The sequence below is a fragment of the Gorilla gorilla genome, chromosome 12 (assembly GCF_029281585.2).
Source record: "Gorilla gorilla gorilla isolate KB3781 chromosome 12, NHGRI_mGorGor1-v2.1_pri, whole genome shotgun sequence".
In the NCBI taxonomy this organism is placed as follows: domain Eukaryota; kingdom Metazoa; phylum Chordata; class Mammalia; order Primates; family Hominidae; genus Gorilla; species Gorilla gorilla.
In genome coordinates, this window is record NC_073236.2 from 112456822 (window position 1) to 112483028 (window position 26207).

The 26207-nt window shown below is 49.2% G+C and overlaps 3 protein-coding genes across 9 annotated transcripts in view; 1 reads left to right on the top strand and 2 right to left on the bottom strand.

Annotated features, from left to right (window-relative positions):
• The window catches only part of IFT172 (intraflagellar transport 172), a 44075-nt gene extending 33853 nt beyond the window's left edge, over window positions 1-10222 (top strand). Inside the window, exons 31-48 of one of the 2 annotated variants that reach the window (XM_019021382.4) lie at window positions 295-388; window positions 537-601; window positions 793-973; window positions 1216-1325; window positions 1442-1571; window positions 4820-4918; window positions 5116-5225; window positions 5354-5417; window positions 5536-5622; window positions 5885-6001; window positions 6992-7102; window positions 7280-7399; window positions 8228-8323; window positions 8595-8654; window positions 8743-8841; window positions 9136-9289; window positions 9481-9572; window positions 10074-10222. In XM_019021382.4, coding sequence (XP_018876927.1) covers window positions 295-388; window positions 537-601; window positions 793-973; window positions 1216-1325; window positions 1442-1571; window positions 4820-4918; window positions 5116-5225; window positions 5354-5417; window positions 5536-5622; window positions 5885-6001; window positions 6992-7102; window positions 7280-7399; window positions 8228-8323; window positions 8595-8654; window positions 8743-8841; window positions 9136-9289; window positions 9481-9572; window positions 10074-10163 — 1879 coding nt within the window. In that variant the 3' untranslated portion in view covers window positions 10164-10222. The remainder of the gene's footprint in view (window positions 1-294; window positions 389-536; window positions 602-792; window positions 974-1215; window positions 1326-1441; window positions 1572-4819; window positions 4919-5115; window positions 5226-5353; window positions 5418-5535; window positions 5623-5884; window positions 6002-6991; window positions 7103-7279; window positions 7400-8227; window positions 8324-8594; window positions 8655-8742; window positions 8842-9135; window positions 9290-9480; window positions 9573-10073) is intronic. The other variant, XM_019021383.4, reaches the window with a different exon arrangement.
• A 74-nt stretch (window positions 10223-10296) lies between these two features.
• Window positions 10297-12257, bottom strand: KRTCAP3 (keratinocyte associated protein 3). 4 transcript variants are annotated; one of them, XM_004029020.4, is made up of 7 exons: window positions 12158-12257; window positions 11835-12019; window positions 11697-11756; window positions 11315-11521; window positions 11063-11197; window positions 10534-10646; window positions 10297-10406 (listed from the first exon to the last, which is right to left on the bottom strand). In XM_004029020.4, the coding sequence occupies exons 1-6, from the start codon at window positions 12183-12185 to the stop codon at window positions 10539-10541; spliced, it is 723 nt and encodes a 240-aa protein (XP_004029069.2). In that variant the 5' UTR covers window positions 12186-12257; the 3' UTR covers window positions 10297-10406; window positions 10534-10538. The 4 variants fall into 4 exon arrangements, with proteins under 4 accessions (XP_004029069.2, XP_004029067.1, XP_063552065.1 ...); XM_004029018.3 differs by having other exon boundaries at window positions 10297-10409; XM_063695995.1 differs by having other exon boundaries at window positions 10297-10646.
• Window positions 12258-12338: 81 nt separating this feature from the next.
• On the bottom strand, window positions 12339-26112 carry NRBP1 (nuclear receptor binding protein 1). Of its 3 annotated transcripts, XM_031007967.3 has the most exons (19): window positions 25857-26028; window positions 22877-22998; window positions 21101-21335; window positions 20789-20911; window positions 20493-20594; window positions 20023-20112; window positions 19821-19861; window positions 19355-19449; window positions 17746-17829; window positions 17478-17536; window positions 17227-17325; window positions 14681-14813; window positions 14089-14194; window positions 13895-13945; window positions 13657-13792; window positions 13417-13470; window positions 13267-13330; window positions 12975-13030; window positions 12339-12889 (listed from the first exon to the last, which is right to left on the bottom strand). In XM_031007967.3, the coding sequence occupies exons 2-19, from the start codon at window positions 22882-22884 to the stop codon at window positions 12785-12787; spliced, it is 1641 nt and encodes a 546-aa protein (XP_030863827.2). In that variant the 5' UTR covers window positions 22885-22998; window positions 25857-26028; the 3' UTR covers window positions 12339-12784. The 3 variants fall into 3 exon arrangements, with proteins under 3 accessions (XP_030863827.2, XP_030863830.2, XP_030863831.2); XM_031007970.3 differs by lacking the exon at window positions 22877-22998 and having other exon boundaries at window positions 25857-26112; XM_031007971.3 differs by lacking the exon at window positions 22877-22998 and having other exon boundaries at window positions 21101-21330; window positions 25857-25992.
• Between the last annotated feature and the right edge of the window lie 95 nt (window positions 26113-26207).

The following is a 26207-nucleotide window of genomic DNA, read 5'->3' on the forward strand; positions in this document are numbered from 1 at the left end:
ACTCCTTCCTTCCCCTTCGCAGGCCCAAACTAATTCCTCAGGAGCAGCTGGCCTCAGGGAACGCATAGGCTTTTCCAGGCATCCCTTGATCCACGCTGACAGTGACGTGGTCTTCACAGGGCTGCCTGCCTGTCTTCCTTTTTATCTCTCCACGCTTTTCTGTCACTTCATATCTGTTATCCTTAAATCTGTCACTTTTTCTCCCCTCAACTCTGTCCTTTCTCTGTTTTGTCTTGTTCCTTTTATGAAGGGAAGCATGAAGTAAGAAAACTTTATCTGCACTTTCTGTTTCAGCTCCTTTGAATTTGCGTTTGAACTCTCTCGGCTGGCCCTCAAGCACAAAACCCCCGAGGTTCATCTCAAATATGCTATGTTCCTGGAGGATGAGGTATGGGTGTGATTTGGACCCCGACCGCAGAGCCCTCTTATTCCATCCCCTAGTGCACTGCTGCTGGGTGTGCAGACCCCCAGTCTCATGCCTGCCTGTGATGCCAGTCTCCTTCTCATCATGCACGGCTGCCTTTCTCTCCCTGTAGGGTAAATTCGAAGAGGCTGAAGCTGAATTCATCAGAGCTGGTAAACCCAAGGAGGCAGTCCTCATGTGAGTTACCCCATACATTCCTTAATACTGTTTCCCCAGTCACCGTCCCAGGATCTTTCATGATTATCTTGACCTTCATTCAAACCTAGAACAAATCAGTGTTATACCCCTCAGTGACATGGCTGTTTGTCTCCCACTATTGGGGCCTCAGTCCTATACTCAGTCTCTCCTCTGTCCCCACCTGGAGGCAGGTTTGTCCATAACCAGGATTGGGAGGCAGCTCAGCGTGTGGCTGAGGCTCACGACCCTGACAGTGTCGCCGAGGTGCTTGTGGGACAGGCCCGGGGGGCCTTGGAGGAGAAGGACTTTCAGAAAGCAGAAGGGCTGCTGCTCCGGGCCCAGAGACCAGGCCTGGCCCTCAATTATTATAAGGTGGGGCACTGGATGCAGGGCCATGAGGGGAGGGGGAGAGGTTCTAAGAGCCCACAGAGAGCCACACTGACCCCTGGTATGAAGAAAGATCAGGGAGGTTAGTATTGGGGAGTGGGAAAGACAGGAAAGAGGAGGAGAAGAGAGGTCCAAGGACCCAGGAGTCTGTGGGCCAGAGCACCTGTGTGGCAGTGGGAAGCTGTCAGGCCTGCCTCTGCCCTCTTGATACCTGGAAATCTGAGCAGGAGGCTGGATTATGGAGTGACGCTCTGCGCATCTGCAAGGACTATGTGCCCAGCCAGCTGGAGGCTCTGCAGGAAGAATATGAGCGGGAAGCTACTAAGAAGGGGGCCAGGTATGAGGCCAGAGGTCCAGGCAGCATTGGCAGGGCTGGGAGGGTCATGAGGCATACACAGGATAGAGCACGCTACCCCCCTACCATGCCAAGTCCCAGCACTCTCATCTCCACAGGGGTGTGGAGGGATTTGTGGAACAAGCTCGACACTGGGAGCAGGCTGGAGAGTACAGCCGTGCCGTGGACTGCTACCTCAAAGTGCGAGACTCTGGAAACAGTGGCCTGGCGGAGAAGTGCTGGATGAAGGTGAGGGCAGCAGGCCCTTTCTGGCCCTCCTTCTCCCTAGGCCTCTATTCACACTCGGCTCTGCTTCTCACATCTGCAGCTCTTTCCTCTTGTGTCTTTTTATTTTCAATCAGGTAGCAGGAATCTATGGAGTGCCTGCTGGATGATAGAGCCAGAACCTCTGAAGGCTGTAAAAGTGGATATAAGACAGAGCCCTGACAGCCAAAAGTTAGGGGAATTAGACCAATAAATGGCTCAATTACTATCATATCTGAGTAAAGACTAAAGTGCATGATTTAAAGTAGAGTTCAGAGAACAGTGAGATCTCTGTGGGCTAGAGGGGTCAGGAAGGCTCTGTGAAGAAGGAGGGAAGACTTGGACAGGAGCTGGAAGGGCAACTCCAGGCACAGGAACTGGCTAGACAGGGAACATGAAAAAAGCATGGGCTCCGCCTCCCCCACCCAACATTTCCTGAAAAGAAGCCTCCAGCAAATTAAGCCAGGCCAGTATGTGTCACAAATAATAAGACATACTGTACTGGAGAAACCAACAGGATATATACAGTCATATGCCATATAACAACGTTTTGGTCAACAGTAGACCACATGGGTGGGCATGGTGGCTCACGCCTATAATTCTAGCACTTTGGGAAGCTGAGGTGGGTGGATCACTTGAGGTGATCCCACGCCTGGCCTTAAATAGGTTTCAATACACAAATACTTGCCATTGTGTTATGGTTGCCTATAGTAGTCAGTACAGAAATGTGCTGTACTGGTTTGTGGCCTAGGAGCAATAAGCTCTACGCAACCTCTACCTAGGTGTATAGTAGACTATACCATCTAGGTTTGTGCTATGATGTTTACATAATGATGAAATCCCCTAAGGACACATTTCTCAGAACATACCGATCATTAGACAATGCATGACTGTAGGTATATGTGTGTACATGTATATAAAGAGATTTATTAAAAGGAATTGGCTCATGCAGTTATGGAGATAGACAAGGCCCAAGATCTGCAGGTGAGCTGGCAAACTGAAAACCCAGGAGAACTGATGGTGTAGTTCCTGTTTGAAGGCCAGCAAGCTTGAGACCCAAGAAGAGCTGATGTTTCAGTTCAAATCTGAAGGCAGGAAAAAGCCAGTGTCCCAGTTTAAAGGCAGTCAAACAGGAAGAATTCTCTCTAACTTGGGAAGGAGCCAGCCTTTATGTTCTGTTCATGCCTTGAAATGATTGGATGAGGTCGATCCACAGTAGAGAGGGCAATTTGCTTTACTCAGTCTACCAATTTAAATGTTAACCTCATCCAAAAACACTTATAGAAACACCCAGAATAATGTTTGACCAAATACCCAGATACCCTGTAGCCCAAATTGATACATAAAGTTAACAATAACATATATATATATATATAAAATTATATTTTAATATATTTAAAATTGGGATGCAGGTATAGTTTAAATTACACACCTTAGATACAGTGAAATGTGAGTGGGGGTCATGAGGGGGGTGAGATTGGCCCTCTAAATGACATATTCGTATGGTGATGCCCCTGCAAAATTTCCCTTAGGTTTTGAGGTTTTTTTGTTTGTTTTTTGAGACGGAGTCTTGCTCTGTCGCCCAGGCTGGAGTGCAGTGGTGCAATCTCGGCTCACTGCAAGCTCCGCCTCCTGGGTTTAGGCCATTCTCCTGCCACAGCCTCCTGAGTAGCTGGGACTACAGGCGCCCACCATCATGTCCAGCTAATTTTTTTGTATTTTTTTTAGTAGAGACGGGGTTTCACCGTGTTAGCCAGTATGGTCTCCATCTCCTGACCTCATGATCCACAAGCCTTGGCCTCCCAAAGTGCTGGGATTACAGGCGTGAGCCACCGTGCCTGGCCTTTTGAGGTCTTAAAACTCAATAACCCCTAGAAGTTAGAGGGAGAGAAGTAGAAAGAGGGGCTGATGATTGGTTTTGAGGTTCTAGCAGATTTTAATCAGCAGTATTGAATAAGCATCTGATATATGTAACTTGGGAGCATGGCATGACTGTACCTTTTTCAGATTAGTCAGAAAATGGCTTCCTGATGCAGACAGGGCAGATTAAGCTTTGAAGGGCTTGACAGTAAGAAAGGGAGGCAAGAACAGGTGAGGGAAAGACCAGAGGGGATTAGCATAAACTACAGCGAAATTGGATTGTGTGGAAATTGAAATCTGGTAAGGATGTCAGCATCATAATGGAAACAGAGTGATCTCATTAAACACTTGGGTTTGTAGAATTTCTGAGTTTTAAGTGTTGAAAGGTATCATCAAGACCATCTATACCAGCACTGGCACTAGAAATATAATGCGGGCCACAAATGTAAGCCATACATGTCATTTAAATTTTCTAGTAGCCACATTTAAAAACAGTAAAAAAAAAAAAAAAAAAAAACAGGTGAAAATAATTGTAATATATTTTATTTAACACAGTATATCTAAAATACCACCATTTCATCTGGGCGCAGTGGTTCATGCCTGTAATCCCAGAACTTTGGGAGGCCACGGTGGGCAGATCACTTGAGGATCAGGAGTTTGAGACCAGCCTGGCCAACATGGTGAAACCCCATCTCTACTAAAAGTACAAAAATTAGCCGGGCATGGTGGTGGGTGCCTGTAATCCCAGCTACTCAGGAGGCCAAGACAAGAGAATTGCTTGAACCTGGGAGGGAGAGGTTGCAGTGAGCTGATATTGTGCCACTGCACTCCAGCCTGGGCGACATAGCAAGACTCTGTCTCAAAAAAATTAAATAAAATACTACCATTTCAACATGTACTCACACACATTATTTAGATATTTTCCATTCTTTTTTTATACTAAGTCTTCAAAATCCAGTGTGTGTGAATGAAGAAACAAGTTCATAAAAGCCCAACACAAATAGTTACAGAATGCCCTGGACTCCTCATTTTAGGAGTCCTTTCTCTGTACTCTGCTACGAAGATTTTACTTATGACAAAGACCTTGAAAATGATTTTGTCAAAGGTGGAAGGTTCAAATGCAGTGACCTCAGGCAGCGCAGGAAGTATCTGAAAGAGTTAATGAACTGAGAGGAAAGATAGGTCCACTGATGGCTAATCAAAGGATCTAATGGACCATGAGCCAGGTTTTGCCCAGGAGGGTGCAAGGTTGAAGGGGAGAGTAAGAGAAAAAGTTGGCATCTGGAGGAGAAAAATGTATGAAATGGATGAGGCTGAGGACTCAGCAGTATTTGTCTCTCCTACCCATTTCCATCTTCTGTTCAACCACTCAGGCAGCTGAACTCTCCATCAAGTTTCTGCCTCCCCAACGTAATATGGAAGTCGTTCTGGCTGTAGGACCCCAGCTGATTGGAATTGGAAAGCACAGTGCAGTAAGTAGGATGCTGAGATGGAACAGAAATAGATTTCACAGAGATGGGTGCAAGGGTGACATCTACACCCAGGAAGGTGTGTGAGGTGGGCCTCCTGGTGGGCATGGCTTGCAGTCCTGGGGAAACAGATGGGAGAGCTCACAGTGGGAAGACTGGGAGCAAGGAGAAAGTCTCCACGCTGATTTCCCACTGTGCAGGCTGCAGAGCTCTATCTGAATCTGGACCTTGTCAAGGAAGCAATTGATGCTTTCATCGAGGGTGAGGAGTGGAACAAGGCGAAGCGTGTAGCTAAGGAGTTAGATCCCAGGTAAGCTTGTAACCCCTTCTTACTGCGAAATTCTCTTTTACTTCCTTTTGTAAAGACTGGGAGAAAGTCTTACCGGGAGGGTTGGTATTCTGGAACATGAAGATGGAGCTCTCTGAACATCTTCACAGGTATGAAGACTATGTGGACCAGCATTATAAAGAGTTCCTCAAGAACCAGGGCAAAGTGGACTCGGTGAGACTTGGAGAGTTAGCAGGAGGCAGAATGCAGGGAGAGACTCACAAGATTCTCTCCCTCTTCTTTCCCTCATGTCATCTCTTTTCTCTTGTAACTCTGTCTTCCATTGGCCCAGCTGGTGGGTGTGGATGTGATAGCTGCTTTGGACCTGTATGTGGAGCAGGGCCAGTGGGACAAGTGCATTGAAACAGCTACCAAGCAGGTACTGCTCTCTTCCCATTCCCAGTTTTTCTTTACATTTTCCCTTGATTCCCCACCTGCCTTAAAGATGCATCTCTCCTACCTCCACAAAAACCCAAAGCCCAAAGATTTCTAATGGGCATCAGAGAAGCTCAGTCTGAAACTGGGGTCAGAGGTTTGCATACACCCTTTTTCCCCTCAACAAATACATGGCCTCAAGTCACCTCACTGCTTGGTCTTGCTGATCCAAACCTCACTCATGCTTTTCCTCCACCCCTGTACAGAACTACAAGATTCTGCACAAGTACGTGGCTTTGTATGCAACTCACTTGATCCGGGAGGGTAGCTCTGCCCAGGCATTGGCCCTGTATGTACAGCACGGAGCCCCTGCTAACCCACAGGTACCAGCCTTCTCCTTGGGTTGAATGTTTCCACAAGAAAGCTCTTTCTCCTCTAGAACCACCTATCTTCTCAGGAACTATCTTCTCATAGGATTCTATCCTTAGAGAACGTCATGCCCAGAGCCCCCCACGCATCTCCAGAAATGTACAGCCTCTGTGGAGGCTGTGTATTTGCTAAGAGCATGGGGAGGTTTGCAGAAACTTCCAACTTCTGTTTGAAGAAACACCCGTGGAGCTCCCCATGCTGTTAGCAAATACACAGGCACCTGTCTTTCAGAGATGAATCCTGCACACACCTCTAGGGCCTTTATTGACTTCCTCCAGAGAATGAACACTGCTCCCTGATCTGAGTCACAATGTTGTGACTCTGCATTTACATTTGTACAGTTGCCCACACTCACACAGCACCAGCTAAGAAAGTTATTTCTTCCTCTTTTCTCTTTATCAAAAATAATCAGCACTTAAAAATAATTTACTTCATTAACAATAATCAGCACTTAATAATCTGCCACTGTTGGCCGGGCGCGGTGGCTCACGCCTGTAATCCCAACACTTTGGGAGGCCGAGGCAGGCGGATTACGAGGTCAGGAGATCGAGACCATTGTGGCTAACACGGTGAAACCCCGTCTCTACTAAAAATATAAAAAGTTAGCTGGGTGTGGTGGCAGGCGCCTATAGTCCCAGCTATTCGGGAGGCTGAGGCAGGAGAATGGCGTGAACCTGGGAGGCAGGGCTTGCAGTGAGCCGAGATCACGCTACTGCACTCCAGCCTTGGGCAACAGAGCAAGACTCTGTCTCAAAAATAAATAAATAAATAAAAATTTAAAAAATAAAAAAAATAAAAATCTGCCACTGTCCCCCAGCCCTTGCACACACACACATACCCATTTCTACACACAAAGCCTGTTTCTCCTCCCTTTGGCCCCACTTCCACTGACTTTCTCTTCTAGCTATGCCCTTCTCAGATCCCCTTCTTCCCTCTACCTCTAGAACTTCAATATCTACAAAAGGATCTTCATTGACATGGTGAGCTCTCCTGGAACCAACTGTGCCGAGGCCTATCATAGCTGGGCTGATCTTCGAGATGTTCTCTTCAACCTGGTGAGGAAGCGAAAGGGCTGCTCCATCTGTCCTTGTCCTCATCTCTTCTTTGATGCACATAAACCTTTATTCTCAGATGTATTTTACCTTCCTCTGCCAGGTGGCTATCAGAGACCACTCTATGGCCCTGGCACTCCTCTGACCCCTGAGCCAGGCTGTGCTGTCTCCCTCCTCTAGTGTGAAAACCTGGTGAAGTCCAGTGAGGCAAACTCTCCAGCCCATGAGGAGTTCAAGATGATGCTGCTGATCGCTCATTACTATGCCACGCGCTCTGCAGCCCAGAGTGTCAAACAGCTGGTGAGATGTAGGGGGGCGGAGGAGCACTCAGTCAGAAGGGCTCATCTGCAAATGTATAAAGCTGAATTGATTCACATTCTGGATTCTTCAGCTTGGGCTCTTGAATCTCCCCGTCTTTCAGCTTCTCTTCTGTCTAAACAAATCTTTAGCCCTTGTTGAGGTTTTCTTCTTCCGACCTTTTTAGGGCTCTGTGCCGACACAGCCTCAGCCTCATTATGTTTAAACATCCAAATCCCATGATTTCTTTATTCACCTCTTACAATGTACACATATTCTGGGCTTATTTTTGACTGTTCACTGTATATTTATTTCATGTACTTGGATGATAGAATTCTAGAAGTGGAAAGAACCTTAGAAACAATCTAGGTGGGTGGGTGCGATGGCTCACCCCTGTAATCCCAGCACTTTGGGAGGCCGAGGCGGGTGGATCACCTGAGGCCAGGAGTTCGAGACCAGCCTGGCCAACGTGGTGAAACCCCATCTCTACTAAAAACATAAAAATTAGCCAGGCATGGTAATGTGCGCTTGTAGTCCTAGCTACTCAGGAGGCTGAGGCACGAGAATTGCTTGAATCCGGGAGGCAGAGGTTGCAGTGAGCTGAGATGGCACCACTGCACTCCAGCCTGGATGAAAGAATTGAACCTAGGCCCAGGTGTCTTGTTCAGAGAAAAAAAAAAGAAAAAAAAAAACTAAGACCCAGAACAGCTTGAGATCCAGAGCAGTTTAATAATTGTTGTTTTTTAGTTCTGTGGCTGCCTTACAGGATCATTGGTCTGGTAGCTCAGTCACTTTAGTGCCATATTCATAATGCTTTGACTTTAATCCCAGGAAACCGTGGCTGCCAGGCTTTCTGTTTCACTCTTGCGTCACACCCAGCTACTACCTGTAGACAAAGCCTTCTATGAAGCAGGCACTGCTGCCAAGGTGAGCTGGGACAAGGAAGGGTGGGGCAGATAGGAGGAAATCAAAGGTTGGAAAATAGAATATCCCTTCTGCTCTGGTAGAGGAAAGCTGAGTGTAGGGCTGATGTTACGGAGGATGTAGTCCTCCTATGTCTTCCTGGATTTTTCTCCCTGGATCCCAGAGAAATAGCATTCAAGCCCAGCTTGCTCACTCCCATTTGCATCTGGATCCCAGAGAAGTAGCATTCAAACCCAGCTTGTTCACTCCCATTTGCAACTCTTCTCTGCTGCAGGCAGTTGGCTGGGATAACATGGCATTCATCTTCCTCAATCGCTTTTTGGACCTGACCGATGTGAGTAGGGAAGCTGTGCCCCGAGGGTGGAGGTTTTTGCCGGTCGCGAGCTGTGCCTCCTAGTTCATGGTTGCCCACTTTACTGCAGGCAATCGAGGAAGGGACTCTAGATGGCCTTGACCACTCTGATTTTCAGGATACAGACATTCCCTTTGAGGTGCCACTCCCAGCTAAGCAGCATGTACCGGTAAGGGCACAGGGTTGGAAAACCGGAAGGCCTCACCAGTGTGAGTGCCTTGAGGAGGGAGAATATCTTTGTGCTGCCATCTTTGGAAGGACCTCAGCCCTCACTGTTTTTTCAGTGAAAGTAGAAGCAAAGTAGAAAGAAAAGGCTGTGACTGCATCCCCCAATCCAAGGAGGATTCGTGGCTAAAAGCTGGTTTACAGGATGAGGGCTTAGCAAACCCCCTCCTCACCCATCCACCCCAACTTGCCCTGCCCTGCCCTGTGTGAAGCTACCACTCCCTCATGTCCTTTCCAGGAGGCTGAGAGAGAAGAGGTTCGAGACTGGGTGCTTACAGTCTCCATGGACCAGCGGCTGGAGCAGGTTCTGCCTCGGGATGAGCGTGGCGCCTACGAGGCCTCCCTAGTGGCAGCGAGCACTGGGGTTCGAGCCCTGCCCTGCCTTATTACAGGTATAGAAGCCTACAGCACCCCAGATCCTGTGGTGGGTGGAAAGCAGCAGGATCAATAAACTTAATTTTACTAGGATTCAGTAAAGGGTACAAAAGACAGGACCGTGCTTTCTACCCACCAGGCTGCTCCTCATTTTTCCCTCCTCAATCTCTCTCAAACCCCAGTTCATCATTTTTTTCTTCCTCCACAGGATACCCCATTCTGAGGAACAAAATTGAATTTAAGCGGCCAGGGAAGGCTGCTAACAAGGACAACTGGAATAAATTCCTTATGGCCATCAAGGTTAGAGAGGGGGACTTGAAGAATGAAGGCAGAGAGGGCAGCACTAAAAAAAAGAAAAAAAAACCAGTCTGGGTGCAGTGGCTCACACCTTTAATCCCAGCACTTTGGGAGGCCAAGGTGGGCGGATCACCTGAGGTCAGGAGTTTGAGACCAGCCTGGCCGACATGGTTAAAACCTTGTCTCTACTAAAAATACAAAAGTTAGCCGGGTGTGGTGGCATGCACCTGTAATCCCAGCTACTCAGGAGGCTGAGGCAGGAGAATCGCTTAAACCCGAGAGGCAGAGGTTGCAGTGAGCTGAGATTGTGCCACTGCACTCCAGCCTGGGCAACAAAGCAAGACTTCGTCTCAAAACAAACAAACAAAAAACCCACATACACACTAGAAAGATGGGTGGGATTACAGGAAGGCAGATGCAGACCCTGAAGCCTGCGATAGAGCTGATTTTCTCTCTATTTCCAGCATTAACAAGTTCCTCTCATGTTCTTCCATTTGCTCACAGACCTCCCACAGCCCAGTGTGCCAGGACGTGCTGAAATTCATCAGTCAGTGGTGTGGAGGGCTCCCCAGCACCAGCTTTTCCTTTCAGTAGTCGGTAGAGCTGAGGAAGAGTTAGGGCCTCTCCCTCATTAAAGTTTTATAAATAATTGAGACCACTGTATTCTTTGATCAAAGTCATTCCCAACACCACACAGTGCCTTTTCCTCAAAAGGAATCATAATCAATTAGAAGAAAAGAGAAGTTACTTTATTACAATTTGTTATCTCATCCCGAGGTCAGGGCCCCTTGCTTAGTGGGAAAAAAAACCCTTTAGGACTGAGTCTCGGAACAGCACCTGCTGGACAGAGGGGAGAACCAACCCAGGTCAGAGGGGAAAGCAGCATGGCAAGACCTAGACCCAGTTCTAAGAGCACTTCCTTGTCCCCACTCTTACCCGGGCCACCACCTTCAAGGCCCATTACCTGTCCTAAACCCAACTTCTCTGTGATGCCCGGATTTCTTGATTTTGATCCAGTAGCTGCTCATTTTCCTGCCTTTTACATTTAGGAGATTCAAGTTCTGTCATTTCCTCTAGCTGCAGAAGAAGGTAGAGTTAGACACCCTCGCCCTGAATGATAGGTCAGCATCTTTTTTTTGTTTTGTTTTTTGTGACGGAGCCTCGCTCTGTCGCCCAGGCTGGAGTGCAGTGGCGCGATCTCAGTTCACTGCAACCTCCGCCTTCCGGGTTCAAGCGATTCTCCTGCCTCAGCCTTCCAAGTAGCTGGGATTACAGGCGCCCGCCACCCCACCTAATTTTTTGTATTTTTAGTAGAGACGAGGTTTCACCATGTTGTCCAGGCTGGTCTCAAACTCCTGACCTCAAGTGATCCGCCTGCCTCAGCCTCCCAAAGTGCTGGGATTACAGGTGTGAGCCTCCGCACCCTGCAGGTCAGCATCTTTTCAACACAGCCAATCTCTGTGGAATGAACCCTTCCTGTTCACCTTCCTTACCTGCCCCTGAAGTCCGTCCTTCCTGCAGGGCCCAACTCCACGTAGAGTGAGTGCAGCCACACAGCAGTAGCCAGATAGAGCAGCCTCCCCTGCAGACATGAGCAAAGAAGGGATCCAGAGAGCCAAGGCTGTATCCTGAAAAGCAAGAAGGATGGGGAGTAGGAGGGAGTAGGGCAAGTGCAGCAAATAGGGGAAATTGAAAGGGCAGGACCGAGGCTTTGTAGACCACAAGAAGGAAGAGAAAGTGCTCACATAGATTCTTGTGGGGTCAAAGGGGCAGTCAGTATGTCCCGGCCCCTCATCCAGTGGTACCAGAGGATCCAGCAGTCCTGGGTGGCAGTCAGCAATAAGGCGGCGGCCACCGTTGGCCACAGTGAGTGACACAGCAAGAAGGAGGCCCAGGGAGCAGGCAGCGGACAAGAGCAGGTTCACCAGAGCTAGTGCCAGCAGGACCCAGTGCTGGCAGGGACAGGAGATCAGGGTGAGCAGCCTGGGCCTGGCTAACTCTCCCAGTGACTAGACACCCAGTTTCTCTATTTGAGGCTCCTCCAATCTATTGAAAGACCAAGCTCAGTCAGCCCCCATTTCCCTGACTCAAGCCTACTCGTTAAAAGCTCCAGGAAGTCCCTCTCACCAGTGGAGGGCGAAGAAGGTTCCTGGACGCCAGGAGGGCCACAAGTCCCACGGAAACGCTCTGTGGAAGACACAAAGCCTTTGGCCTGCTGGGCTCTCCGGGAGCCCGGCCCCCGCCCGGGTCGCCTGCCCCGCTCACCAGCAGCCCCGAGCCGACGGAGATGACATTGGCCACGGTGTACTCCGGCGTGACAGCGCCGCGGGGATTGGCCACGTGCCGCAGGACGGTGCCGTGCAGCACGGCCCCCAGCAGCAGGTTCACGTGGCCCACCAAGATCAGCGCGAGGCCCACACGCATCAGCCGCCTGGGCCCCCGGGCGGCGTCTGCAAAGCACGGGGGAGGGCAGGGTTGAGTCGGGCGGGGAGGGGAGAGGCGGCTCGCGGCGGGTTAACCGCGGGCAGTAGGACGGGGCAAGGGTAGCCCCAGGGGAAGGAGACTAGACGCCAGGGCCCGGAAGTTACCGAAAGCGCAGAGACTGCAGCGCCTCATCCCGTCCGCCGCGCCAGCCGCAGGGCCGCTGTACCTGGGCCCGGCCCCGCCCCAACCTGGGCCCCGCCTCCGTCCCGGGTCCCCCTCCCACCTGGGCCCCGCCTCCGCCCCGGGCCCGCTCCCCCTGGCGGGAAAGGCGAGAACACACGACGCTTTTAGCAAAAAGTAGACTTTTATTACAGCAGCAACTGAGGCGAATCGAATGGCCCCCCAGGGCCACCACTGCAGCACCACCTTTCTCTCCCGCCCCGGCCGCCCCAGCGGGATTGTAGAATTCGGCTCCCCTAGTGCCCGTGGGCCTCCTTTCCACACAGGCTGGGCGGGAGCCGGCAGATCAGCGACTAGCCCCCAACTAGAAGGCGGCTGCTGAGAAGGCCCAGGCCCACGTCTGTGCAAAACAAGTAAACAAAGTGCAGAGGGGAGGAAGAGAGGGGAGGGGAAGGATGATGCTCAGAACCAGGGAGCCCCCCCAGCCCTCCTGAATAATAAAGGAGGAAAGGGGCTTCACAGGGTAATACTGACTGGGGGGAAGGGACAGGAGGGCTGCAGCACGTCCAGGGACAGCCACAGCGCAGATCAGGGCCTGGCCCGAGTGAGCTCTAAGAGGAGACGGTGACAGCGGCTGAGTTGAGGGTACTGTTCCTGGCAAAATTGAACTTGTTCAAGGTCTCTTCTAGCAGAGAAGTCAACCGGCTCTGGTCAGCCTGGGGAAGAAGAGCTCAGTAAGATGGGGGCTGAGAGAAGAGAAGGCATGGGGGCAGCCAGGGCAGATGAAGGCAGAAACCTCACCTCACTAATGAAGCCCAGCTGCACCAGCTCAGCCGCCAACTCGGGGATATTCTCATCTGACAAAGAAACAGGAGAGGGTGAGTACAGTACGGGACTGAGGGACCTGGGGCCCTTCAGACAGCCCCACTAGGGCTAAACTGTCAGTCAGATCCACCCACTGCTTTAGGGTCTAAGATAGTCATTCTATGTGAGTCAATGTGTTACTGCCTTGTCACCTCCCCCACCCCTGAATATATCCCTAAAAGATAAGGCTCATAGACTCTCCATCCTCTGAAGGAAAGGAGAGACTCACTTGGCATCAGGTCACAGCTCAGGTGCCGGTTCAGTTTGTCCTCCAACTTCAGCAGAAGCGTCAGCTGGAGAATAGGACAGTCAGAAAATGAGACTTTTCTTCCCTACCCTCTGGCTACTAGCCCTGCGCAACCCTAGCCCTGAGCCTTACGTGATGTTTGACTCCCTCCTCCACCGACTCAATGTTGCACTGCATCAGCACCACCTAGGGAGGGAAGAGAGAGTCACTCTAGAGACCTGTCCATAAAAAACCCAATACCTAGACGTCTTTCGAGCCCATAGGGCATGGCTGCTAGGGAGCATTTTCTCTAAAGGATAGAGCCTTATTTGAGATGTCCTCTCTCCCTTCCACCACAACCATGGAGACAATCCACACCCACACAGCCCCCACCTTGCGAGTCTCCACCTCAGCTGGTTCAGGTGTCGGAGTCTTGACAGAGGGGGGCACGACAGGTGATGTCACCTCCTCCTGCTGTGGCTGCTGGGGCCGAGGCAGCCCAAAGGCTGTCAGAGGATAGATCCCATTCCTGGAGGGAGATGAAGACAGGTCACATGGGCTCTGTGAACGCCTTAGGATACCCAACCCTGCCTGCTTCCTCAAGAAAGCCTGCTTCTCACTCTGCTCTCACCTGACATCTTCAAGGAATTTATCTAATTCCAGAGCTGGTGACTGAGAGTACCTGGACGAGAAAAGAGAAAGGAGATGGAAGGAAAGAAACAAGCAAAATAGCAAATTCAAGCATTCCCAGAGAATGGACAGTTTACAGAGCCTCAAGAGTGGTAGTGACCAATTTGCCCCTTTCAGACCCTCTCAGTTACTCACAAAGTCTGAACTGGTTCTCTTCCTGGTCCTGCAGGGATTTCAGCCAGTACAGCACTGGTATCCGTGTTTTTGGTGATCTCCTCCAGAGCGTTCTCTGGGATCATGTCTGGAGGGCATGATGGAGTGGGATATTATGAAGGGATAGTCAGATTAAATGTCATAGAAGGCATGCAGGCAAAGGGGTAAAGAATCCCTTTGGAGGCCTGGCACAGTGGCTCATGCCTGTAATCCCAGCACTTTGGGAAGCCGAGGCGGACAGATCACTTGACACCAGTTCAAGACCAGCCTGGCCAACATGGCGAAACCCCATCTCTACTAAAAGTACAAAAATTACCCAGGCATGGTGGCACATGCCTGTAATCCCAGCTCTTCGGGAGGCTAAGGCACAAGAATCGCTTGAGCCTGGGAGCTGGAGGTTGCAATGAGCTGAGATCAAGCCATTGCACTCCAGCCTGGGAGACACAGTGAGACTCCGTCTCAAAAAAAAAAAAAAAAAATCCCTTTGGAAATAGAAGAGGAAAACAAGCATGCCAGTGATAGTTACAGGGCTCCAGATTGGAAGACTATTCCCCATAGGGCCAAGACGACTCACGTTGGTGTCCCACAATGCAGTGGGCCGCAAGGAGTTTGAGCGAGGGCACTTCAAACAATGCTGGGTGGAACAGAAGTTCTCTGGCTGTTGGTCTGCGAGCAGGCTCAGACTGCAGGCACTTTTGAATGAACTCCTAGAAAAGGAAACAAGGAACTGGAGCAGGCATCCGGCAAGCCCCCCAGTGTGTTCATCTTTATAGCTCTCATTCTACTTAGCACAAGGCTTTGTACATAGTAGGTGCTCAGCACTTGCTGAGAAAACAATATATTGACAAATGCACCTGAAAGGGCTTCAAAAACTGTAAGATATTATATGAAAGATACCATCCACTGCCTTTCTGGTTTTAAATATTTTTCTGCTCTCCAACCACAAGCTTTCTTTTTTAATGTTCACAATTTTTTTTTTTTTTTTTTTTTTTGAGACGGAGTCTCGCTCTGTCGCCCAGGCTGCAGTGCAGTGGCACAATCTCGGCTCACTGCAACCTCCGCCTCCTGGGTTCACGCCATTCTCCTGCCTCAGCCTCCCGAGCAGCTGGGACTACAGGTACCCACCACCATGCCCGGCTAATTTTTTGTATTTTCAGTAGAGACGGTTTCACCATGTTAGCCAGGATGGTCTCGATCTCCTGACCTCATGATCCACCCGCCTCGGCCTCCCAAAGTGCCGGTATTACAGGCGTGAGACACCGCGCCCGGCCCCACACTTTCTTTTTCCTTAGTTTCTACCTCTCTGCTTTATTAGTCAACTCACTGCCTATCTTCTTTTCTAAATCTTGCCAAATTTAGCTTCTCTCTTCCCAAACTTACCCAATGTGATCAATATTCACCATTTTTTTATTTCACAAGCCTAGTATCACAATTTCCTTTGCCCACAATCACTGAATTCACTGAATTTCCCAGGATTCCTCTAACGATTCTGCCTTATTTTCTTTCTTTCTTTTTTCTGAGACAGGGTCTTGCTGTGCCAACCAGGCTGGAGTACAGTGGCACAATCACAGCTCACTGCTGCCTCAACCTCCTGGGCTCAAGCAATCCTCCCACTTCAGCTTCCAGAGTAGCTGGGACCACAGGCATGTGCCACCATACCCAGATAATTTTTATTTTTTTTTTCATAGAGATAGGGTTTTGCCACGTTGCCCAGGCTAGTCTCGAACTCCTGAGCTCAAGTGATCCTCTCACCTCAGCCTCCAAAAGTGCTAGGATTAAAAGTATGAGCCACCATGTTCCACCACCGCCTCCTTTTCTACCTCCTGCATGTCCCATGACAATTAACCTGCTTTCCTGCTTTTAACCTTGAAGGCTAACAAGGTCACATACCTAATCTTTCACTTGAATACTCCACCTCAATGTTGAAGTAGAAACTTACTCCACACTATCCTCCTGACTTCCCACTAGTCTTCTTTTCTCTCCTGTTCCCTACTATACTTATCTAATGAGTTACAAACTGTTCTTGTTTGGACCTTCCTGTCCAGGCTCTACTTACTATAGTCTATCAACTGATTCATAACCTTATATCTTTTAAATCTTAGCTCATTATTTCAGGCCACCGTCCCTAACTAAAACTGTATAAATATAAAATCCCAAACAACTGGTTTAATTTAAATTGACTGATGTGCTTAAAAATATAAAAATGGCTGTCTGAGAGTATACAGCAATTGCCTGAAGTAACCATCAAATTAATTTACCTCCATGTAGACACATTTAAATTAACATACTTTTTTTTTTTTTTTTAAACAGTCTCGCTCTCTTGCCCAGGCTGGAGTGCAGTGGCCCAATCTCAGCTCACTGCAATCTCCGCCTCCCGGGTTCAAGCTTGCCTCAGCCTCCCGAGTAGGTGAGACTACAGGCACACACCACCATGCCCAGCTAATTTTTGTATTTTTCGTAGAGACAGGGTTTCACCATGTTGGCCAGGCTGGTCTCAAACTCCTGATCTCAAGTGATCCACCCGCCTCAGCCTCTCAAAGTGCTGGGATTACAGGTGTGAGCCACTGCGCCCAGCCAACACACAACTTTTTTTTTTTTCTTTTTTTCTGAGACGGAGTCTCGCTCTGTCGCCCAGGCTGGAGTGCAGTGGCGCGATCTCAGCTCACTGCAAGCTTTGCCTCCCAGGTTCATGCCATTCTCCTGCCTCAGCCTCCCAAGTAGCTGGGACTACAGGCGCCCACCACCACACCTGGCTAATTTTTTTTGTATTTTTAGTAGAGACGGGGTTTCACCATGTTAGCCAGGATGGTCTCGATCCCCTGACCTCGTGATCTGCCCACCTCAGCCTCCCAAAGTGCTGGGATTACAGGCGTGAGCCACCATGCCCGGCTTCCAACACACAACTTTTAACCCCAGTATCATCCACCTTAACCCCCTTACCTGTGTGTTTCTATGCAAAAACATGGTAGGCACCTCCTAAGAAAATCTTTATAGATTTTTCGTGTCCTTTCTGTTATGTTCCCTAGCTCTTAGGAGCATATACCCAGTGGGTACAAAGGAAGAAAAACCAGAAGACATTTGAAGGTCAGTTGAGGAGGGAGTGATCCTGAAGATCCTTACCCTCTGTAATGGGTCTTCTAGAAGCTGGATGGCACTGCTGATGGCTTCCTGTGGCACATATGAGGACTCTCCATTGCCCTGAATCTCCAGCACTGCCATCTTCAGTGAGGAAGAATAAAAAAAAAAGTAGACACCTAAGAACTTCAGTGCTTCCACAATCACTCCCTCCAAGCCAGCGCCTTGTCTTCCCTCCATTCCCAATTCCATCTTCTCATTTGACCCCTTCCCCCCCTCCCCTCCAGTCCCCTCACCTCCAGTGCACACATGCCAAAGGAGTAGATGTCCACTGCTGTTGTCACATTAGTGACTTCTAGGGAAAACAGAGAAGGCTTTGGTTAATCAGAGGATTGGGGGCTAGGGTTGGCAGGAATGCCTTAGGAAAAAAAAAAAGAAAAGAAAAATATTTTGTATGCTGGTAGAGAAGGCCTAGAAGTTTCAGTTATACTGCCTCTGTACCTCAAGTTATAAGGTGCAAAAGCAGGGGGATGAGGACAGGGCAGAGAAAGCAGGAAGGCTCACCTCCATACTCTGGTGCAAAGAAGTGTAGATTCTTCTGCTCTTCTCGACAAGTCTTCACATGATTGTTGATAGTGTCAGGAGCCACTGGGAGTAGGGGAGACACCCACAATCTGACCATCATCAATGAAGAATAGTCTCACTCCAGAGAGAGGCCCCAAAAGCCAAATTCTCTCCTGAAGTCTCCTTTCTGATGACCCTCAACAGGCACAAACGTATTCCCTTTCCTGTCCTGAACTACAGACCACACATGGATGCCACCTACCTCCCCTTTCTTAAGCCTACTGCTTCTCATCTAATGTCCCTAAATCAGGAGCAACAAAAGCACCAGACTAAATTAACAGATACACGGGGGCTTCAGGCTGGTCTAGAAGCAATGAAGTTTAAGGAAAAATTTTCACTTGTACTGCGTTCACCTTCCCTAAATCCCAGGTACATCTAATCCCTGCTCACATGAAAATATTTGGTTTTAGTTTTTTCATCCACCCTGCAAATAACATAAAAACACAGGCAGCCCTTCCTAATCTGGGACAATTGGAGACCTCAGGAACTTGGATAAATAAGGATAAGAAGTATTAACATACAGCTCAGGAGGTAGCCTCCTTCTTACCCACCTTTGCTGAGTGAAACTCAAAACAGCTCAGAATTGAGCTAATACCCTTGAATCTGTTCCACTTTTAATCCACCAAAACATTTTAGACTCCTGTTCTACCCCCTTATTCCTCAACACTGTCTGCCACAGAGCTGAACGAGGAACCAGGACCAGGCCCAATTTGGACTCACTCAGATCATAAACAATGACTACAAGTCACAGAGAATCTGGGAGCACAGTATGATCTGGGAACTAGCCTGATGATGAGGGAGAACATGAATCCAGGAGGTAAGTGGCCAGCCAGGCAGAATCCACAGGAAACAAGCAGGTTATGAAGGGGCAAGCAGGCGGAGGGCTGGCAGGGCAGAAGCTAAGCAGGCATAATTAGGCAGGGAAGATAGGGGAAGAGGGTTTGCTCCCACGACTGCATGCACTGGGCAGCCGCCAAGGGAGCAGAGGGAGCACAAACAGAGCCCCAAGTGGGGCAGAGGGAGCTCTCACCATTAGCAAAAATCCTATGAAAGACTGTTGGGAACAGAGCAGCCCGTAAGCGGGAGGGAGGAAAACAGAGAAAAGTTGTGAGCGATGGAGCAGCCAAGCCCCAGACAAATGGACACACAAATACCACACAGACACAGCACACAAAAATGTTGTACACTGCATACAATACACAGCAAACGAAAGCACTCACAGCAGGCACAGCCTGGAACCTCCTCTGGCAGGGTCTGGCCCCAGGACTCAAATCAAACCTCAAACCCATCTCTTGCCCTTTCCCAGCCTCCGATCAGTATCTCTGTATTAACCCCAATTTTCCCTTCAAAAAGGTGTAAGATTATATATCCTACCCCCTCTCCACTAATTAACTGGCCTCTCCTATGAATTACCCCTAGCAAGGTCCTTTCTCTTCTCACCAGCCCACACCTCAGAATTTTGCTCTGTTATCCCCCATTCCTTTCATCTTACCCCCATGGTTCCCAAATTCCCGAGGCTCCCCTGCCCAGAACCTCTCCCTCCCCTCACCAGAGCCAATCTTGATGAGTCCGTTGTGCTGGATGAAGATGGTGTCACAGGTCAGGTTCCCATGGATGATGGGGGGGTCACAGGAGTGCAGGTAGCTGTGGGGGCACTGGGCTGTTAGAGGGGCCACTGGGAAATTAAGGGCAGGGGGAACCCAAGGGTTAAGAGGAGCAAGGGCCAGGTCTCCTGCTGGTCACCATTAAAGATAATCCCCACACTCTGAATCTCCATTATGCCTGATGATTTAAATAGCTGGATAAGCACTAGGAGAAAGAGGTAGGAGGTAAGTGTCGTGGTTAGGGCATTAGGACGCACCCTTTAAAAGACCTGTAGGGGGCCTAATCTTGACAGTATATGATTCAAAGAAAGTGGGGAGAGGCAGAATAGAACAGAAGAGTAGTGCCCTGAAATCTGTTTGGAGTAACTACATCAGGAAATATGGGTAAGAAACTAACCAGGTACTACTTACCTTAGGGCAGAGAGGATTTGTGTGCACCAACGCTTCCATGCCTGGAACAAAGTTTGATCCAAGGGTCAGCAGTAATTCCCTCTCTTAACTCTCTCCCACTAGCTCCTTCCATCCCTTCCTGATCAGCTTCATTATTAACATAGTCCTTTTTAAAACCACCCCCAAAAACCAGCCTCAAACTTTGTCTGCTCTCCTTCTATACCTTTTCATTCATGGTCTTGTGGTTCTTTTTGGTCTTCTTCAGAAATTGCTTCAGACTCCCAGATGACATGTATTCTGTGATAAAAATGACCTGGGGAGGCAAAGCACTTACTAAAAGGCCTTATAGTAGAAATGATCTCTTCCCTTGTTAACATATTTTAAATTTGAAAGTTTGTTAAAATTTCTCTCCTTTTGTTCTTAGCTTTACTTACTTAGACTAAATAGGGCAATGAAAACAAGCAATAAAAGTTATGGGAAGAAGGAAGCAAAAGTTCACTCATTTTCTGCCCAATCTATAGCCACACAAAAGGCATAGGTGACAACTGAAGCCCTACTCTTATCGCCATTGCAGCTGATTCCAGTTCTGTTTCAAAACTACCTTGTTTTAATCTCTGAGTGTAAAAGGAACAATAATAAATGTAGCTAGTCTCTTTGCAGTAAGTTCAGGAAATATGGGGAAAAAATTCTTACCCTGGCCTTGTTCTCTTTAATGTCAGCCCAATATTTGTGAAACTTAACAATGTTAAGATGCTCCAATTGAATCAGATTATCAAACACAGCACGAACCTTTTCCTGAAAGCAAGGGAGACAGTGGAATAACAGAGTTCACAAATCACTGTAATAATCCTGAGAAGCCATTCCCTATCCCTCCCCAGAAACGATCTAACCCCAACATACTCTCCTCATGGGCAGCTTCCCAACACCAATTCCTCTCTAACATCAGTGTTCCAACATTCCCCAGGCTTCACCTTTTCAGCATCACCTACCTCCTGCAGCTTGTAGTTCTTGCGCTCAGAGAACTGTACCTCATTCCACACAACCTCTACACCTTCCTCTGTATCCATGGCCAGGTATGCACTGTCAATACCTGGTACATTCCGTTGATTCACCTGAGAAGAAATTCATATGAAAGAGAATTAAATTTATCTCACAAATCCTCCATTTTAACACTCCATATGATCATCTCCTCCTAGCCCCCAACCTATTGAAGTTTGGTCGGCCTCTTTTAAGACTTTGCTCTTCCAGTTCTCACCTTTCCAGAATTCACTTGCCCAAGGGTGACTGTACCATAACCTTACCTCTTCTCGCCTCTTCTGCCAGCGCCCACAGGGCGACTCTTCCAAAATCTCAGACTCATCTTCACTTTCTTCTTCTTCCTCTGGGGAAGCAGCTGAGGTTGTGGAGGTCACAGGAGGTGACACTGATGTCAGGCCAGGAGCTGAAGATGAGGATTCTACCTTTGGGTCTGAGCCACTGCTAAGTACTGTCTGGGACTCCCCCTCCGACATGCTGGAAGGAACACTCAGGCCTGCACTGGTTGGGGCAAATACAGAGGGAGAAGGCAGAGAAAGTCAGGATACATCTGTAAAGATTTAGTAATCCAGGCTGGACGCAGTGGCTCATGCCTGTAATCCCAGCACTTTGGGAGGCTGAGGTGGGCAGATCACCTGAGGTCAGGAGTTCAAGACTAGCCTGATCAACATGGTGAAACCCCATCTCTACTAAAAATACAAAATTAGCTGGGTGTGGTGACGCGTGCCTGTAGTCCTAGCTACTCAGGAGACTGAGGCAGGAGAATTTTTTTGAACCAGGGAGGTGGAGGTTGCAGTGAGCTGAGATCACGCCACTGCACTCCAGCCTGGGTGACAGAGCAAGACCCCATCTCAAAAAAAAATTTAGTAATCCAGCTGAGCACAGTGGCTCACCTCTGTAATCCCAGCACTTTGAGAAGCCGAGGCAAGAGGTTCATTTGAGGCCAGGTGTTTGAGACCAGCCTGGGCAACAAAGTGAGACCCCATCTTTACAAAAAAATTTAAAAATTAGCAGGGCAAGGTGGTACACAGCTATTGTCCCAGCTACCCGAGAGGCTGATGGGAAAATCACTTGATTGCCCAGGAGTTTGAGGCTGCAGTGAGCTATGATCATGCCATTGGCTAGGCAACAGAGGGAGACCCTGTCTCAACAAAAAACAAACAAACAAAAAAAAAGATTTAATAATCCTAATACTTCATCTGCAAATTCAAAAGGAAATAAAACAGGCCAGGCATTTGAGACCAGCCTGGACAACATAACAAGACCCCAGTCTCTACACAAAACTTTTAAAAATTAAAAATAGAGAACACACACCACCTTTGTTTCCTTTAAATCCAAAATCAGAATCAGTCCTAAATACTGAAACATTAACTATTCTCCTAACTCTAGTCTAGAGAAGGGGAGCTATCTTAGTTGAAGATGACCCACCCAGGAATGACAAACACAAGATTTATGGCAGTCTAATCCCACTTAGAGTAAGGTTCAAATCAACAGCAAAATCAGGTGCTCCATTCCTTCTTGGCAAATACTCATCCAATAGGCTTCCCTTTGAATCCCGAAGTACACCCTATTTGTACTGTGCTCAAGAATTAAGCTATGTGTGGACAGGCACAGTGGCTCACGCCTTTAATCCCAACACTTTGGGAGGCAGAGGTAGGTGGATTACCTGAGGTCAGGAGTTCGAGACCAGCCTGACCAACATGGCAAAACCCTGTCTCTACTAAAAATAAAAAAATTAGCTGGGTGTGGTGGCACGCACCTGTAGTCCCAGCTACTCAGGAGGCTGAGGCAGGAGAATCACTTGAACCCGGGAGGCAGAGGTTGCAGTGAGCTGAGATTGTGCCACTGCACTCCAGCTTGGGCAACAGAGTGAGACTCCATCTCAAAAAATAAAAAAATATAAACTATGTGGGCGCTATTCAGAACAGATGACTCCAGACTCCAAAATGTTTCACTGAGACAGCCTTAAGGCTAGACCTGTAGCACCCTCAGCCAACTTATCCAGCTGAAACCCTTGGCTAATTTATCCAGCTAGAACTAACCTTGGCATTCACTATCCATCCCTTCTCCACACAGAACAAGCCCACTAGTCCATGGTGAGGCTACCCTTGGGGCAGATGACTGGCAGTTGTTAGTGACTTCATCCCTGATGACCTCACCTTTCCTGTGATGTGAGTGTGACAAATGGGTATTGGTTAACAACATTTTTTTTCATTCACTCATTTAACAGATGTTTTATTAAGCATTTATTGTGGGCCAAGCACTGGGCTAAGTCCTTGAGATACAATAACAAACAAAATAAATGTCCACATTCAAGCAGCCACAAATTCAAGCCAGAGCTAAGACTTTAAGCTTCTAGCTTTCATTTCATTCACATTGCTCAAAGGCTCTGAAGTTTCCATTCTCTGGGGGACTAGATCTGATATAGGTTATTTATTTTTTGGCAGAGGGGATGGAGTCTCACTCTGTCACCCAGGCTGGAGTGCAGTGGCGCAATCTCGGCTCACTGCAACCTCCGCCTCCCAGGTTCAAGCGATTCTCCTGCCTCAGCCTCCCAAGTAGCTGGGACTATGGGCACGTGCCACCACACCCAGCTAATTTTTTGTATTTTTAGTAGAGATGGGGTTTCACCGTGTTAGCCAGGATGGTTTCAATCTCCTGACCTCATGATCCGCCCACCTCAGCCTCCCAAAGTGCTGGGATTACAGGCATGAGCCACCACACCCAGCCTAGGTTATTTCTTACAAGTATAAATAACTCAAGGTACAACTTTTATAGGAAAAAGTATTATACAGCATAACATTTTTTTCAGGGTCATGGGTACTTGAAGAAAAAGAATTATCGAGAGCTAAATGCCATTAACTTGTACAAAAAGTCACAAGACAACCACTTAATGTTATTTCATATCTCTAAGAATAAAGACTGTGAAGGAGTTAGAACCTGTGTGTGCTCGGCTCAAGAGAGTTCTCTACAGTATGAAAGAGATACCCTGGGCCAGGCAAGCTGGCCCACGCCTGTAATCCCAGCACTTTGGGAGATGGTGGCAGGCAGATTGCTTGAACTCAAGAGTTCGAGACCAGCCTGGGCAACAAAAAAATACAAAAATATACAAAAATTAGCAGGGTGTGGTGGCGCACGTCTATAATCCCAGCTTATTCAAGAGGCTGAAGCACGAGAATCACTTGAACTCAGGAGGCGGAGGTTGCAGTGAGCCCAGATGGCGCCACTGCACTCCAGCCTGGGTGACAGAGTGAGACTATGACTCAAAAAAAAAAAAAAGAAAGAAAGAAAGAAAAGAAAAGAAAAAGAAACTGATACCCTGGAAACTAAATGTGCTCCTCTAAGTTCAGAAGTCTCCAGTCAACACACCAATCTTTTGAAAAGCCCACATTTATTTTTAGAACTCTCTGATGCCCATTTGTGCCCATCTCTGCCCCCAATCTACACTACGTTTAACTCAACTCAGGAGATTTTTATTAGAAGACAGTCTAGTAAATACCAAAGAGCAATAGGCAGTACAGAGGAAATCTGGCAAGATATTCTTTCCCTATGTTATTTTCTAGATCCTGACTTATTCTAGAGAGATTTGCCAGGCGCGCTGGCTCATGCCTGTAATCCCAGCTACTTAGGAGGCTGAAGTGGGAGGATCGCTGGAGAGGGATTTAACTCAGCCAGCCAGGAAAGCTACTATCTGCCTGTTTTAGTAATCTACCAGAAAACTTCTGTTAGAGATCATGTTCCTTCTTCTGAAAAGTAGCTAAGAAAATGGTAAGACACTATTAGTTACTTCCTTGAGCAGCTGCATTCACTGAATGCATCTAGAATCTGAACAACTAAATAAAATTCCCAGCCAGACTACAGTAGGAAATAAGAGTAGAATTCTAATACAGGAAAGCTGTAGCCAATGGGCTCCAGAGAAACTTCTGGACCGAGGACACAACTAATCCACAGTAGAGCACCACAGGAGACACCAACCCTTCATCAGAGATAGATGCCCTTGGAATTTGCTTATCCCCCCCCACCTTCCTAATTTTTGTGACTTTTTATCCCTTCCTAATTTTTCCTTCGCAGGCAAAATGAAGGCAGTGCCCAAGATTCTCCAGCACTACTCCTATTGATGAAGAAACCTCTGCGACACTGGGAGTTTTGCCTCGGAGCCGCTGAGAGGTTTTAAAGAGATAACACATGGAAAAGCTCATATACTCCCATAAGGGGATTCTCCTCGCCGCCTCCAGCCACCCTGAGACATGCAGTGTGTTCACTTTGGAGTAATGCAGATCGCCCTGCAAAGTTTTTCCCCGAGACTTTCGTTTATTGGACAGCAGCCCCTCTGCGTGTCAACTCCTCTGCAAGAGCTCGCGGGCCCAGGCCTCTCAGCTGTCCTCACCCTGAACGGACCAGAGGGCCTCTGAGACCCGCAGCACAGTCCAGTCGGAAATAAAACCGCTCTGGGGAGGAACCCGGCCCCTAGAATTTCACACTCCAACAGGTCGCATGCCCTGCGTCTGGAAGGCAGCCGCGGCCCGCGCGGGAACCAGGCTGGGGCCCAGGGAGCCAGCGGCGGCCACCTCATCAAAGGCCGGACCGACAGCGCAGTCAGGGGCGCAGGCCACGCCCCCGCGCAGTCTGCGCACCGCCCCGCGAGCAGGCCAGGCCAGGCCGCCGAGCTTCCGCAGGCCGCCGGGCCGCGACCGCCGCCCCCGCCCCCGCCCCCGCCCGCCGGGCCCCGCCTCTCGCAGCCGGAGTTCCAAGCGAACGCCAGGGCCTCCCGACCCGCGCCCGCAGAATCCCGGGGCGCCGCCGCCAAGCCAGAGACGCCAGGGAGGGCTAAGCAGCGACTGCGGGGCCGAAGCGGCCCCTCGGCTCCAGCAGGCAGGGCCCGATCGGGCCTGGGCTACTGAGTGAGCAGGGCCGCCTTCAGCACCCGCCTGGCGGGTCCCACCGTCCCGGGCCTCGGAGGCCGATCCTTCCGTCCTCTCGCGAACCCCTCCCTCCCGGGCCCTCTTTTCCCTGGGCGCTCACCTCCCGACTCCGCGCCCCGCAGACTGCGCTTCAGCTCCAGCTCGGGTTCCGGGGCCCCGGATCACAGCGACTCCCTCACAGCTGCGCTCCGCAGCGCAACCGAACTGCGGGCCCCGCCCTCGCGGCGCCCGGACCAACGATGGGCGGTGCCGCACCGCCGGCAGGTTTCCATTGGGTGACGTTCTGGGTGGGCGGGGCCCGGCCTCCGGGCGTTCGCTGGGGTAGGCTTCCACCAGCTCTCCTCCCCTTGCGCCGGTCCGGCCGAGACCTCTCGGAGGGGTCGATGTTTTCGGTCCCAGCTGGGGCTTGTCTCTCTGTCCACCCCACCGCCCGGTCCAGGTGCCCCAGATG